Source organism: Diachasma alloeum, unplaced genomic scaffold (genome assembly GCF_001412515.2).
Source record: "Diachasma alloeum isolate Michigan unplaced genomic scaffold, Dall2.0 Dall_scaffold_01123, whole genome shotgun sequence".
Classification (NCBI taxonomy): Eukaryota; Metazoa; Arthropoda; class Insecta; order Hymenoptera; family Braconidae; genus Diachasma; species Diachasma alloeum.
The window spans coordinates 81,357-96,091 of NW_021681234.1; the positions used below are offsets into that span (position 1 = coordinate 81,357).

Sequence of the window (14,735 nt, forward strand, 5' to 3'; positions counted from 1 at the left end):
CGATAAGATTTAAGATTTTGTTAGAGCTCGATACACGTTTCAGTATCGGTGTTAACTAACTGACGCCATAGCGTCCGTCGGCGTGCGTCCCCCCGTCGAGCGAGAAGGTGCTGCCACCATTTGCCGCCTACCTATAATCATCAGCGCGGGCACATACCAGCGACAACGGCGCCCGGAACGTGCCGCCGCCGCTTGTCGCCACCATGCGAACGCGGCAGCAGACCTTCACAGGTGTTACAATGTAACATACTCCCGGCGAAAGCTGCGAAATGTTATTAGAATATATTGTCATAGAGCAGGTTGAATAAGTTCGCATGTTTACAATTCTTGATACGCTAGATTACAACTAAGTTACAGGCAAGAGACATAGGCGAGTGATGTTCCGTTTGTAGATGCCGCCAGCAGTTTTGACTGATGCGACTCGAACGATGCCGTCACTCCCAGGGAAGACTTCTACGATCACTCCCAGTGGCCATCGTACACAGGTGACCAGATCATCCACTGAGCCTAGTTTGAGTTCCGCAGTTGAGTCATGCCATTTATGACGAGTTTGCAATTCGTGGAGATATTCTTTGTGCCACTTGTTCCAGAAATCTTGTTTGGCCTTAGTGATGAAATTGTACGTAGACAAACGATTATCTGGAACTGAAATAAACGATTTATCGGGCAGCGCGTTGAATGGTCTACCTATTAATAGGTGAGCTGGAGTTATGGCTAAGGGATCATTGGAATCGGCTGAAAGAGTACACAAAGGTCGCGAATTTAAGATTGCTTCGATCTCGATAAGAAGAGTGTTAAGTTGCTCATAAGTGAGCTTGTGATCCTTTAAAACGCGCTTTAAATGATGTTTGAAACTCTTTACAGCCGCTTCCCAAATCCCTCCAAAATGGGGAGACAGTGGCGGATTGAAGTGCCACTCGATGCGTTTGGACAAAGCATAGTTTCCTACTACCTCTTTGAAATCAGGGGTGGAAATCAGATCGTAAAGTTCGCTAAGCTCTCTGTTCGCTCCAATGAAATTTGTTCCATTGTCAGAATAGACATGTTCAGGAACTCCTCTGCGACTGACAAACCTTCGAAATGCCGATAAAAAACCTTCTGTGGAAAGATCAGTGGCCAGCTCGATATGTACGGCCTTTGAAACCATGCAAACGAACACACAACCATAGGCCTTGGAAGGATCGGTTCCGATCCTTCTTCTCCTTGATGAGAATTGGTCCAAAGAAGTCGACACCTGTGCGCGAGAAAGCTGGTGCTTCGTTGACTCTAGCTCTAGGCAAATCAGCCATCTGAGCGTGAACCAACTTTGGTTTCTGGCGGATGCATTCAACACATTGACGGACAAGTTTCCTAATTTTATCCTTGCCGTTTAAAATCCCGAATTTTGATCGAATGGCGTGAAGAGTACTCTGGATTCCTGCATGGAGATTTGACTGATGAACTTGTCGAATGATCATATCCGTAACAGGATGTTTACTGGGCAGCAAAATGGGATGTTTTTGATTGTAAGAAAGTTCCGACCTCTTGAGACGTCCCCCCACACGAAGGATTCCCTTGTCATCCACGAATGGATGTAATTGATCAAAGGGAGTTCTCTTCAAATATGAACGGACTGGACCCTCCGAAGACTGTGTCGTCGAAAGCCTTCGGAGTTCGGTGGAGAATCGTTCACCCTGAACCATCAAGACAATGCGATATTCGGCTTCGTGGATTTCCTCAACCGAGAGTGGACGATTCCGAGGAGCTTGTGAAGTCTTCCAACGCAAGATGCGAGCAACAACTCTCACCAATCGTTCGAAGTTCGAGAAACGAGTGTAAATGGATTGAGATGAAATGTTAGTGAGCAGGCAGATGCTCTTTTTTAGTCCAGGCACTTGAGTGACCGAAGGTTCGATCAACTGTGGCCATTGGGATTGGTCGAGAATCAACCATCTAGGACCTGAGGTCCAGAGAGAATTTTTGACGAGGTCGGATGGAAGTTGTCCTCGAGACAATCCGTCAGCTGGATTGTCCTCAGATCGGACATGTCTCCAGGTAACTTGATTTCCTAACTCTTGAATGTCTGCAACCCTGTTTGATTCGAAAGTTCTTAAAAGATGAGGGGCTTTCTTGAGCCAGCAAAGAACGATAGCGGAATCAGACCATAAATAAACCTGATCAATGGAGAAGTCCAACTGAGCCTTAGTTTCAAGATATAATCTTTTGAGGATGGTAGCTGCGCAGAGTTCCAATCGAGGGATGGTAAGTCCACTCAAGGGTGCTACTCGCGATTTACTGCCGACTAGTTTGATTAATACATCACCTTGTGGATTGCTAGATTTGATATACAGACACACCCCATATCCATGAATGGAGGCATCACAAAATCCATGGATTTCGACTCGAGAATGATTAGGGATCAGAATTTGTCGAGGAAATGAGATTTCTTGCAACCTTGGTAGTTGAAGTGCTAATGATGTCCATTTGCTGTGAATGTCTTGAGGAAGAGACTCATCCCAAGTGATCTTAGCCTTCCAGCAGTCTTGAATTAAGACTTTAGCGAATAATGTTACGGGACCTAGTAACCCTAAGGGATCAAAGATTTTCGACAATTCAGAGAGGAGTTTACGTTTTGTTGCAGCGACGTTAGTATCGACCTGATTCAAAGTATACCGCAACAGATCATTTTGGGCATCCCATATGATTCCTAAGGTTTTCTGGACTGGATCATTTTTGATCAAACAGTCTAAATCGAAGAATTTTTTATCGAAGGTGTTCAAAGCTGAACGATGATTAGATGACCATTGACGAATGATGAAACCACCGCGTGATAATAAAGCAATCATCTCATCACGGATAGTCAATAGTTCATCCAAAGAATCGGCCCCGGAAATGAAATCATCGACATAAAAGTCACGAAAGAGAAGTTTACTGGCACGTGGAAAATCGTGTGCTTCATCACGAGCAAGTCGCTGAATAGTACGAACTGCTAGAAATGGAGCGGCGGGTGTACCAAAAGTCACAGTGTTGAGTTGGAAAGTTCGAAGATTCCCCTGATAGGGCCATAAAACCTTTTGGAACTGTCGATCATCTGGATGAACCAAGATTTGACGATACATTTTCTCAATGTCCGCCGTGATGACATAGCGATGAGTGCGAAATCGAAGAACTTGTTCAAATATGGTATTTTGGATAGTGGGACCAACCAGGAGGGTGTCATTGAGCGAAATGCCCGTAGAAGTTTTGGCTGAAGCGTCGAACACTACACGAACCTTGGTGGTCTCACTGGAGTCCTTGATTACAGCATGGTGAGGAAGATAATACCCACCTTCAGTTTCATCACAAAGAGTCATATGGCCAAGAGAAATGTACTCCTCCATCACTCTGATGTACTCGGATTTCAGTGGAGGATTCGATGAAAGTTTTCGGTCTAACGAAGAAAAGCGTTTGAGAGCCTGCCTACGAGATTCACCTAGATTGAATTTGGAATCTCTGAATGGAAGTCGAATTATGTATCTTCCACTAACATCACGCTTGGTATGTGCAAGATAATGTTGTTCGCAATAAATTTCATCACGAGATCGAACGGGTTCATGATCAAAGTCTTCAACATACCAGAAACGCTCAATTATTTTGTCCAATTTGACGACATTGCACGGAGTGGTTGTTGAAGAAGTCAACATCTCAGACCCTCCGGCGACGATCCAACCCAAACGAGTTTTCTGTAAGACGATGGCAGAATCTTTATGGCAGAGTTTAATCTGACCAATGGACAAAACAGACAATGTGGTGTTGGATGCTAACAAAAGGTCGATTGACCTTGGTAGATGAAACTGAGGATCAGCGAGTTGAACATTCTTAGGGATGCTGAATTGATTTCGAGGGAACGTGTCATTAGGCACTGCATCGGCAATGTTTGGCACTAGTAAAAAATTCAATCGTTGTTTGAAGCTATTGTAATTTGAATAAAGAACTAATTGAACATAATTCTTCGCAACAGTGCACAGACCGTCAACTGCTCCAATGTTAATAGAACAACTAGTTGTGGATAATTGAAGTGATTTCGCGAATTGTTCTGTGATTAAATTCACTGTGGAACAAGAATCTAATAGTGCACGTGCCATGACAAGATTCCCTCGATTGTCTCGAACCTTGATGACTGCTGTGGTCATCAATTGCGAGTCTGACGGGAAGGCTCCAGTCTTGCATGATGGACGCGCTAGTCATTGTTGACTGCTGCCTGAAGTGGGAGTTGCGGCATCCTTGGGTTTGGACTGTTGCGAGCCCTTCTCATTGTGCAACAGTGTGTGATGATTGCGACTGCATTTTTTGGAACGCTTGTCGCTCTTGCAAGGAAATTGGTGAACCCAAAGACAATTATGACAGGCCTTCACCTTCCTCACAAGATTCCAACGATCTTGAACCCTAAGTCCGTTGAATGTTGGACATTTGTAAAGGTGATGAGCCTCCTTGCAGCTCGGACAGACCAAAGAGGTGAGCTGAGAGGCAGAAGAGTCATCTTTGGACGAAGTGACGAAAGTGTGGGAAGTAGTCGTAGCAAATTTGCTAGAAGACTGAGAAAGATTCTCTCCTGTTCTCTTTTTCAGATTGTGAGTGCGAATAGGTAGGGACACACAATCCCCAGCTTGCTGTTTGAAAATAGTGTTTTGGATGAACTCGAGAAGATCGTCTAACTTTGGGAGCTCATCCATCCCAAGTTTGTCCTGCCATTTTCTTCTGACTGCTGGAGGAAGACAGCGCTCGACGATACGAACAACGAAATCGTCACCCGATCGAGCGCCAAGACCCTCCAGAATATGAAGATGTTGGCGAGTTTTGTCCAGAAGTGTCGATAAGTCGTCAGCGGACGCCTTTGTGAACTGAGGAAGATCGAGAATGGCATTCAGATGTTCTACGGCCACGATGCGTTTGTGGTCATAGAAATCCAGAAGAGTTTTCCAAGCCTTTGGATAATCCTTGTCACTAGGATCAAATTGGTCGACTTTGGCCAGAGCTTGGCCCGTGAGGGAGTCGAAAAGTTGACTGCACTTCACTGCGTCACTGATGTCCGTTCGAGAATGGATAAGAGCAATGAATTTGTTCTTATATGTAGCCCAATTTTCCCGCTTACCATCGAAAACGGGGATCCGAATTTTAGGGAGTTTTGGTAGGTCTTGCCTTTCGGTAATCGTAATATTGCTGGGATTGAGCGTGGAACTTAGAAGTGGCTCGACTCGTTGCAACTTTGTGACTGCCGTAGCCACCTCGAAATGTCGAGCCTCAATATCTACAAAAGCCTCCACCTGAGGATCATCAGGTTGAAGTGAAGTCAACTCTTCCTTGTACTTCAAACAATTCTCATAAAATGTTGACAAACTGTCCAGACGCAATTTAGCATTTATGGGATCAAAATTTAGGCTTTCCAAGTATTGTTCCAATTTTTCTACCTGAATGGCAAAAGTGTTCAATCTTTTTTGAAGATACGCAACGCGTTTCATCTCTTCTTGAAAAGTTCCATTTTTTCAAGATTAAAATTTCTGAATTTTATTATAAAAAGGCTTCTATTTTAAATTAATAGAACTGAGGTGATTTTATAGAAATTGATGAAATACTTGAAAAGATGAAATAACTGTTTTATAATAGTTCAATTTACTAATTGACTGAGAAAAATCAATTACGTTGCATTGAAATGTATCAAATAATTAACTAAAAACTTAATTAAATTGCGTTGAATTGGACTAAACATAAATTGTTTGAAAAAGGAAGATGTTATCCACAAATAACGAATTCAATTTGGCGCGTGTTAATGCTGTGAGTCCCACAAATGCGTCAGCTGACGCATGCGCGCGAACAGACTTGTCTACTCACACGACGGGAACACAGATGAAAAATATGAACGAATCGGAAAATAACGACCAAATGAACAAAATTGACGAACTGAATGCAAGTAAGATAACTATGGCAGACTTATCTTTGTACTAATTTACGATGCGGAGATCTACTGGACGTTGATGCTTCCTGGAACGGGAGTGACGGGTGATGGCTGACGATGAGCGTTGTCTGACGTGATGATTCGTCGAGGACTGCTTAACAGTTTTTATAACGTTTTTCTTTATTTTTACGTATTTGTGCGCACACGTCACTCGCAGTTTAAACCAGGGGTTGTGAGTTCAAACCTCACAGGAGGCACCATGAATTGACATTGGAGGCTATCATACCCTAGGTGGTATGATAACTGCATTAAATTGTAGAAAAAAAGACGACAGTTTGTGGGAAAAAGCCTTTCGGCATAAAAAACCCAGATTTATTATCAATACACCAAGTTTGGAGGGTTCACTGCGAATGACGGTGACACACACGACGATTCACACACACATACATACAACACAATGTATTTGTTCGTTATTTTAGTTGTTTGTGACAACGGTCAGCACGTGTCCACACATATAAACATTAACCTACACTAAAACCTTAATAACGCAGGCTAATTTGGGGGTTGATTGGCGCAATCGTTAGTTGCGTCCTTGGAAGCGTGGCTGTGTGCCACGTGGAGGCACGAAATCGTGTGATTTCGTGCCGTTGGTTAATCGTTCATTCGATCGTTAATTTTATAGCTACTTGCTATTAAAATTCGTTTCACTAGTGCACTAGTTCGTTGTTAGTTTAATTTGTTGAACCCGTTGGGTTCGTTTATTTAAAGTCGTGATGACTTGATAAGATTTAAGATTTTGTTAGAGCTCGATACACGTTTCAGTGTCGGTGTTAACTAACTGACGCCATAGCGTCCGTCGGCGTGCGTCCCCCCGTCGAACGAGAAGGTGCTACCACCATTTGCCGCCTACCTATAACCGTCAGCGCGGGCACATACCAGCGACAACGGCGCCCGGAACGTGCCGCCGCCGCTTGTCGCCAGCATGTGAACGCGGCAGCAGACCTTCGCAGGTGTTACAATGTAACAACGCTAGCAGCAGAACTCGAGGTGGAAATGCTGCTTAGCTCAGCGGAAATTCCGAAGTGGGACACGGGGCAATACGTGTCGTCGAATGTAGGAATTCCAGAAAACGAAGGCCCGATGAGGCAGGCGGGAATTGAGGACAACGCCTGGGCGGCGGCCGATCTTCCAGATCTTCCAAGGAAAAGGGAAACCCCCAAAGATAGGGCGATAGTAACGCAAACGTACCGACAACAGAGTAAAACAAAATTGAATATTTGTTTCAATTGTGCAGAGGAGGGACACACACCTGCAGAGTGCGGGCTCTCATTGGAAATTACGAACGGCAATGTAATTCGTCCGAATTCTCCACATTTCATTAAGAGTCAAAATCAGGAAAAGTGCAAATATTGCAGACGTGTGGGTCACAATGCATATTGTTGCCGTCAACTGAAGAGACAACTCGTCATTTCTGATTCAGTAGAAATTGAGGCCACTCCGAATCGGAACAAGGCTAAAATGAAGAACAGAGGTTATTCCAAACAGAAGGAGGAGAATAAAAATGGAAAACTTAGGAAGGTGAATTCACGTTGCAGAAATGTCAATAGGGTTATGACATACCAGATTGAAAGTGATTCAAGCAGCATCCTGAGACATTCGGATTGTACGCAGAGGGCGAAACGAGTAATAAGACCAGCCAGGCCGGAGAATCATAGAAATCACATTGCACGGCTTTCTTGATGGACTCGGGTGCGGCTGTTTCTTTAATTAAAAAGGGGAAATTACGTAAAAAATTTCCGCTGATTGAAGATGTCAATCTGTTGCGAGGAATTGCTGACCAAGAGATTCCGACACTGTGGAAAGTAATCATATATTTCCGCTTTAAGCAGGAGGAATTGGGACACATTTTCCACGTAGTTCCCGATAACTTTCCGTGCTCAGGAGGTATTTTGGGTCAAGATTTCCTGGAATCAAAGGACCTGAATGTGAGAATCATTCCAGGGAGGGCTATTTCAATAAATGGCTCCATACTGAGGTTTTTTGGATTGAAGGCCATTAACAATAAGCGGAATTGGTCTGAACTAAGGGTCAGCAATGCAGTGATTCAGATTAGTCAACTAGCACACACTTCAGAAGCGGAGGGGGAAAACTTAAGACAAGCAAATGCTTCCGATACTGAGACCATTACAATTTGCAATCACCCCGGTTACATGGGGGAAAAAATTGCACATTTCCATGAAGAGTCATCTGTTGAGGTGGATCAGCAGGCAGACGTTCCTCGAATGAGTCAACGCGGTTCCACGTTCCGAGAAGTCCCATCAGAAAAACGGATTTTTCTTCCTCGCAGGAGAGGAGAGATGCTGAAAAGGCAATGGTCGAGGGTGGAGAAAAACCGTATTTCCAATGGATTATCAGGCTTAGGACAGCATTGTCAGATGCTGACGAGAGACATGAGTTTTCTTGGCAAAAATAGCGGTCATTCTGATAACGCAGGGATGGTGGCGTCTGAGCATCTGGTGCATCTACCGTTCAGTAAGAAATTGGAGAAATTGGCTAAACGTTCGGGGATAGTCTTGTTGTTTGTTGTCAGGAGAGACCCAAGAAGAGTGGAGTTACGGAAGCTGAAGAGGAATGAGGGGATCATCGGAGGCTCATTCTCATTACCAAATCCTTCCGGAATAATCACTCCATTCGAGAGGAAGCGAGATCACTCAAGGGAAAAACCTGATTCATGGATTTTCCGGAACTCATCGGAAGAAGAGGCTGAGTGTGAATTTACTTTCACGCTGGATAAAATCTTTGGGACTCTTCAAAAAAAGAAATTCTATTATTCTTCCGGGAATTCCCCGGGGTTGTGGGAATTTCAGAGGAACGTAATAATGCGTATCATCATCTGGGCCACTTGGGCAATAGATAAGAATACCCCTGAACGATTGGAGGAATATTTGTCCCGAACAGACCAACAAAGTGCAGGTCCTGGGAGTCTTCGTTTGAACGAGAAAGATTCTCAGGCAGGCATAGGAGGTATGGATTCTGAGAATCTTCGTTTGAACGAGAAAGATTCTCAGAGGGATGGAAAACATTGCCTCTCCAATGTCTGTAGTATGGGCACATTATTCAAGATTGAGTTCAAGGAGCCAACACGAAACTGTCCAGTCAATAATGTTTCGATTGTGACTATAATTTCTCACAAGAGGAAACTCTTTACTCTTCATCTCCGAACGAAGCTGTCCAACAAATTCCGGAAGACTTTCCTTAAGCCTAAATGGTTCACGGGGAAAATTCAAAGGAATTATGACGTCAACACGATGCCGATGGAGGTCACCATTCGACTGAGGAAATTAAGGGAACGTCATCGCACGATGAGTGGCTACATAATGATCTCTCATGAATCTTTGAAAGGGGCACAAGGGCCTAAAATGAAAAAGGCAAGTGCAATAAAGAATCTGAGAGTATCGGGGCAGCATGAGGACGAGTTGGTTTCCACGAGGAATATCACAGGTGTAATAAGTTTGCAAACAAAAAGTCGCAACGAAATCAGACTGCAGATTCAGCACCATGTGGAAATCGTCGCAGGTGTACGTTTGAAGACCGAGACTCGAGTAGAGGTCATTCCACTGACTGACGTCATCTTCTTGACCATGGTCAACATATTGGTTCCCAGTACAAATGTCGAGTCATCCTCATCACAGCGCAAACAGAGCCTTTTTGAAGACGTTGGGAATTGTAATTTCCTGACGAATAATTCATGCGCATTACTCCGAGTTGATACTGAGAATCTTTCATCCAAAATTATGGATATTCGGAGGTCATCAGTGACGTGGGAAAGTCTTCTCAAGGGAAATTATGCTGCGCATCCCAGACACAAACAGAAGGCTCGTATGAGCAACAAGTTGTTATCGGATTTCCGGGATGAAATTCTCGAAACTTGGGGAAATTACCTAAACGATAGTCAGTCGTCTGCAGATCAACCAGCAACAACCGATTACGGGAAGAAGATGGGAAATTATTCAGCTCCAAGGGTAATGAAGAATTCAATGTCAGTGATCTTCACAAAAGCAGTCATGAGATTTTTAGGGTTGAAGAACCCCCAAACTCCTGTCAATTTACACCAAAAACGAAGGAATATTATCGTTTGGTATCGGAAGACAATGAAACCTAAAGAGTTAATTTGTGGGACTGATACTGTGGTGGAAATAATTGGAATAAAATCTCAAGTGAAGAAATGGTTTGATGCGACCATCGAATTACACCATCAGCGAGCAAACTTCGGGCGACGCACTGCGTCAAGGACGCTGACGCATGGATTCCTCGACGCTCGAGTTGACGGAGAGCGTCGAATAGAGTGCAATAGGGAAATCGACGAGTAAAATATTCAACTATGACAACTTGTTCGAATCAAAGTTGCTGACGATTAAATTCTTCGGTGACGATGGACGGAGAAGCTGGAAGAAGATAATCAACGAAATGAACGTAAATGAAGATCTGAGTAAATCCAATGTACCGATCCCGAAATCCTTCAAGAGAATAGAACTTTGGTCTATAAATCATCATTTGATTACATCGTAGAATTATCATGGAGTCAATCGGAGGACACGAACTCTGATCCGAGAAGATTCAAGATGATAATTCGCGTCTCTATCTACGGAAAAAGGGAGTCGTGAAGTTGATCATCTTCTCTGTTCAAACAGGGATCATTGGAATTCGATTCGACCTGACCCAATGGATACTTCAGAGGGAATATATCTAATAGGAATTCTCGTATGGCAGGGGAGACATACTATATCACCTGAAGGTCACGGGTTGAGGACGCTGGGGTGGCAATATGGAACTCTATTGGACACGAATAGATTGGTTTCGGTGCCACACAAGAATCAATCGAGTAAACAAATGGTCATGGAGGCCGTTGTGGTAACCCAGAGTACAATAATCACCAATTGGCAGCTGGGAAAGACCAAGGGATCCGGGCGGAGCAAGGGGACGCTGGAACGGCAGGGCTAACCTGATGGAGCTGCCGACACGGATCATCTGATAGATAGTCAGTCATATTGCAGCAATGCATTGTCAATAAAAATCAGTGAGTTGAACAAGAAGGTGCCAAGTATCACTACGGAAACTGTGATGCTAATTGTGAGGTCAACAAATCCTCAAAAACCCTCACAATTCAACGAAGAACGGGGTAAAATCGTCGACTGATATCAGGCGACAATAAAGAGCAAGGAGGTAGCTGGTAGCACCTCAACAATTGAAATATTTTTTCAAATAATAAGTCGAAGAGACAGACGAGTCGAGACGGGCATCAGATTACACTCACAATCGAGTGCCAAACTGCAAGCCGATGCCGGACGTTGTGCCGAATCAAGGACGCTGACGCGTGCATTCTTCGCCGTTCACGTTGACGGATCCTATGCTGGAGACGAATGGGGCGAGGAAGAATCAACGATTAAAATAATACGAATTAGAAAATCGGAATTTCGAGACGACCAACTACAAAGTTATGGACTCCTGTTCCAAGAAGCACACTCACGAACCCTGAAATACCCTTATTCTAAGGACAAGGGGATGGTCAGAGTAACAGAACTTGATCTATCAAGAGGGAGACTCTATTTATTTTCGGTTAAGAAAATACATATAGAAGTTAACATTGATCAAGGTAATTTACTGGGAATTATCAACGATAAAATAACCGGGAGCGTTCCAAACGAGCCGTTTGCAAAGGAAACATCTCTGGTCCAAAGGCTCCAGCGGCACGTGACAAGATCTATGGGAGGGGCTCATTAAAAGCAACTGCAAGAGCTCCGTCCACATGGGGAAAATGTGTTCCGGGATCTCGTTTCCATACTCCCAGTGATTGTAGGTCTAGGAGAAACAATCAAACAGGATGAATGGACATCGCCCGAAGCAAGAACTGAATTGAAAAATCCTACGGAAAGGGAACTTACTGAAAACACCGAGCTGCAGTTCATGGAGAGGCAATCATCTCTGAAGCAGCGTGGACAACAGTGTATGACCACCATAGGAGATAGAGATCCAGAAAACCTAGGCGAAGATCTCGATCCTGACGGTAACACACGGACTAGTTGTCGTCCATGGAGAACTTCGGATGTTGAGGAGATTAAGGAAGATGCTTTCGACCGTTGCAATCGCCTGCGCAGACACTTTTTCGGTGCAGACTTGTGGGACTTGAGAAGTTTTGACCGCCTACGAGTACACTGAGAGAGATCTCCACAAAGAGAACACTTTCTCATTACACTGGGCATCGTCACTGAAATTATTTTTCCCGAAACCACCGTTTCCGGCGAAGTCAAAATTTCGAATGACGAAAAGCAGTGGCGAAGAAAACTGTCGGATATCATAGAGCTTCATCAGCAGTATCAAAGTACGAGTGAACATGATCCACAGAAATATTCAATAAAACTGCGTAAAAACCAACGCATGAAGAACGGAGAAAATCCAGAACTATTTTTTCGAAGTATTATGATTTTCCTTCAAAAAAAGGGAGGGAAGGCGTGACATCTCGAGAGAGTCAGAAGAGAAACTCAAAACTCTGGTCTTAAGATTAATACTTAAGATGGTGTGTGTACAGAAATTCATGGAATTCTGTGAGGAAGGAGTGAACGAATATTCAGTCATTCATTCGGCTGAGCAAACGTTCAATCAGCAGTATCAAGTGCGGCGAAGGAATCGTGCGTGCGTTCCAGCCATCTTCAGGTATATGAAGCAGAATAATATTCATCAAACACAATTGGAAGTAGATTTTGTTAGAAAGATGCAACTATATATCGAGGAATATAATTTTTATAGTAATATCGAGCTTTTCAGGATGATAAAATCGGAAATTCTAATCGTAAATCAATTCATTTCCGAGTTCAAGAATTTTCCTTTCGATTTTTCTAGAGAATTGAGCTCTCGAACGATCAAAGGTATATTTCAGGAATCTTACACAATTCAATTGAATAAAAGAATTTCAATTTTTAGAAGAGGTCAAGAAACTAAAATTTGTATGGAACTGACATCCAGAGTAGACAGCGTAATCTTTCTGAGAAAAGATAAATTTTTAGGAGTTGAAGTTCAAAAAGTATTTACACTAAAATACGTACGGAATGTGTTAAGTTCATATGATGAAAACAAAATGTTGCATTTAATTATCATGTTCGTCTTTCGACAGAGAATTATTTCGTGGGAAATATTGTATTTAATTGTAATATTTCAACAAAATGTGAAATTGTTGTTCAAAGGTGAAATTGTTGTTCAAAGGGAAAATTTCTAATGATGAGAATTTTCTATTTAATGGTAATTTACTTATCATATCTCAACAGAATGTAAAGTGGTTGTTGGGGGAGAAAATTTCTAATGATACGAATTTTTTATTTAATTGTAATTTAATTGTCATGTCTGAACAAAATGTAAATTGTTGTTCGAGGAGAAAATTCCTCATGATAAGAATTTTCTAATTTAATTGTAATGTCTGAACAAAATGTAAGATTGTTGTTGGAGGAGAAAATTCCTAAGGATAAGAATTTTCTTCCTTAGGGGGGAGGAATGTTATGCCCCAGAATGATGTTATAATCTTAAGTAATAATGTATTTAATAAAAGTGAAGAAGTTGAATACAACTTGCTTCACTCATTATTTTACTGAATCAGCATGTCATGCGTAACACTGCGTACCAGTGTCATAACATGACATGCTTAATTGTTATATAATGTGAACTCACCGATATTCGGGAGTTCAGTCGTCATCGTGAGTTAAACTCAATACTAAACTTGTAATTCAACTGTAAAATCCTCATATTTATTCCATCTAGATAATTATGAGTTAGCCTAATTGAATAAACGTCTTTCTCTATTAATTACTCCGCCGGATTCTATTACCGTCCCACTGTAGATTTATTTCCCACTGTAGATTTATCTCCCATGCACACACATCGCCGTATTCCGCATCGAGAAAAGATGTAATTTATCAGAAAAGTAAAATTGTTTCNAGATAATTATGAGTTAGCCTAATTGAATAAACGTCTTTCTCTATTAATTACTCCGCCGGATTCTATTACCGTCCCACTGTAGATTTATTTCCCACTGTAGATTTATCTCCCATGCACACACATCGCCGTATTCCGCATCGAGAAAAGATGTAATTTATCAGAAAAGTAAAATTGTTTCTTGAATGTATATCGATTTCGAAAAAAGCTAGTGAACTGCTGATTAAATGTCTTCCAGTATTCCATGATTTGTGCGTTATATCAAGATTCATCGTTTCTAACAAAAAAAACTTGAAATCGCATCGTTATGCACGGAGAAATGGTCTCGTTTACAAAAAAACGCTAATTTTCGACTTTTTTCCAAATGTTTTTTGGAAAAAACTGGAGAAACGCTGAGACGATCGTCTCCATAATCTAATCAGGTTCAAGTCACATGAAAATACAGCGATTAAAAAAAAAAGTCAAATCGCATCGTTTCTTCAGGAGGAATCGTGGCACAAAATTTTTGTCACAGACGTACGCACATACATGCACACATCCACACATTCAGACAGGTACCTGAAAAGGGTCAGAAGTGGTTCCAAAGGTCATGAAACGTGGAGAAATGCTTAAATTTCCACATTCGATTTTCGGGGTCATTACAATAACTTCCTCCGTTCGGGTCGGGAAGTTAAAAATACATTAAATATGAAGTTTCCTCTTCTGAATCAAAATCTTTCCCCATGTACTCATTAATAGCACAAGCGTGCCGATTAGAACATTGAGCTACACCTCCTAGAATACCTTTCTCAATGAATAAATGCACATCAATATCCGTAAGAAGCTCAAGAGTTACACCAGTACA

At 42.4% G+C, this 14,735-nt stretch overlaps 2 protein-coding genes across 2 annotated transcripts; both read right to left on the reverse strand.

The window, feature by feature from the left end:
• Window positions 1–1,109: 1,109 nt before the first annotated feature.
• LOC107045903 lies at window positions 1,110–3,662 on the reverse strand. The gene has a single exon (XM_015268311.1). It carries the CDS (start codon window positions 3,660–3,662, stop codon window positions 1,110–1,112), a length of 2,553 nt encoding a protein of 850 aa, XP_015123797.1.
• A 540-nt stretch (window positions 3,663–4,202) lies between these two features.
• LOC107045904 lies at window positions 4,203–5,477 on the reverse strand. Its single transcript, XM_015268312.1, has one exon. The coding sequence runs from the start codon at window positions 5,475–5,477 to the stop codon at window positions 4,203–4,205; it is 1,275 nt and encodes a 424-aa protein (XP_015123798.1).
• Between the last annotated feature and the right edge of the window lie 9,258 nt (window positions 5,478–14,735).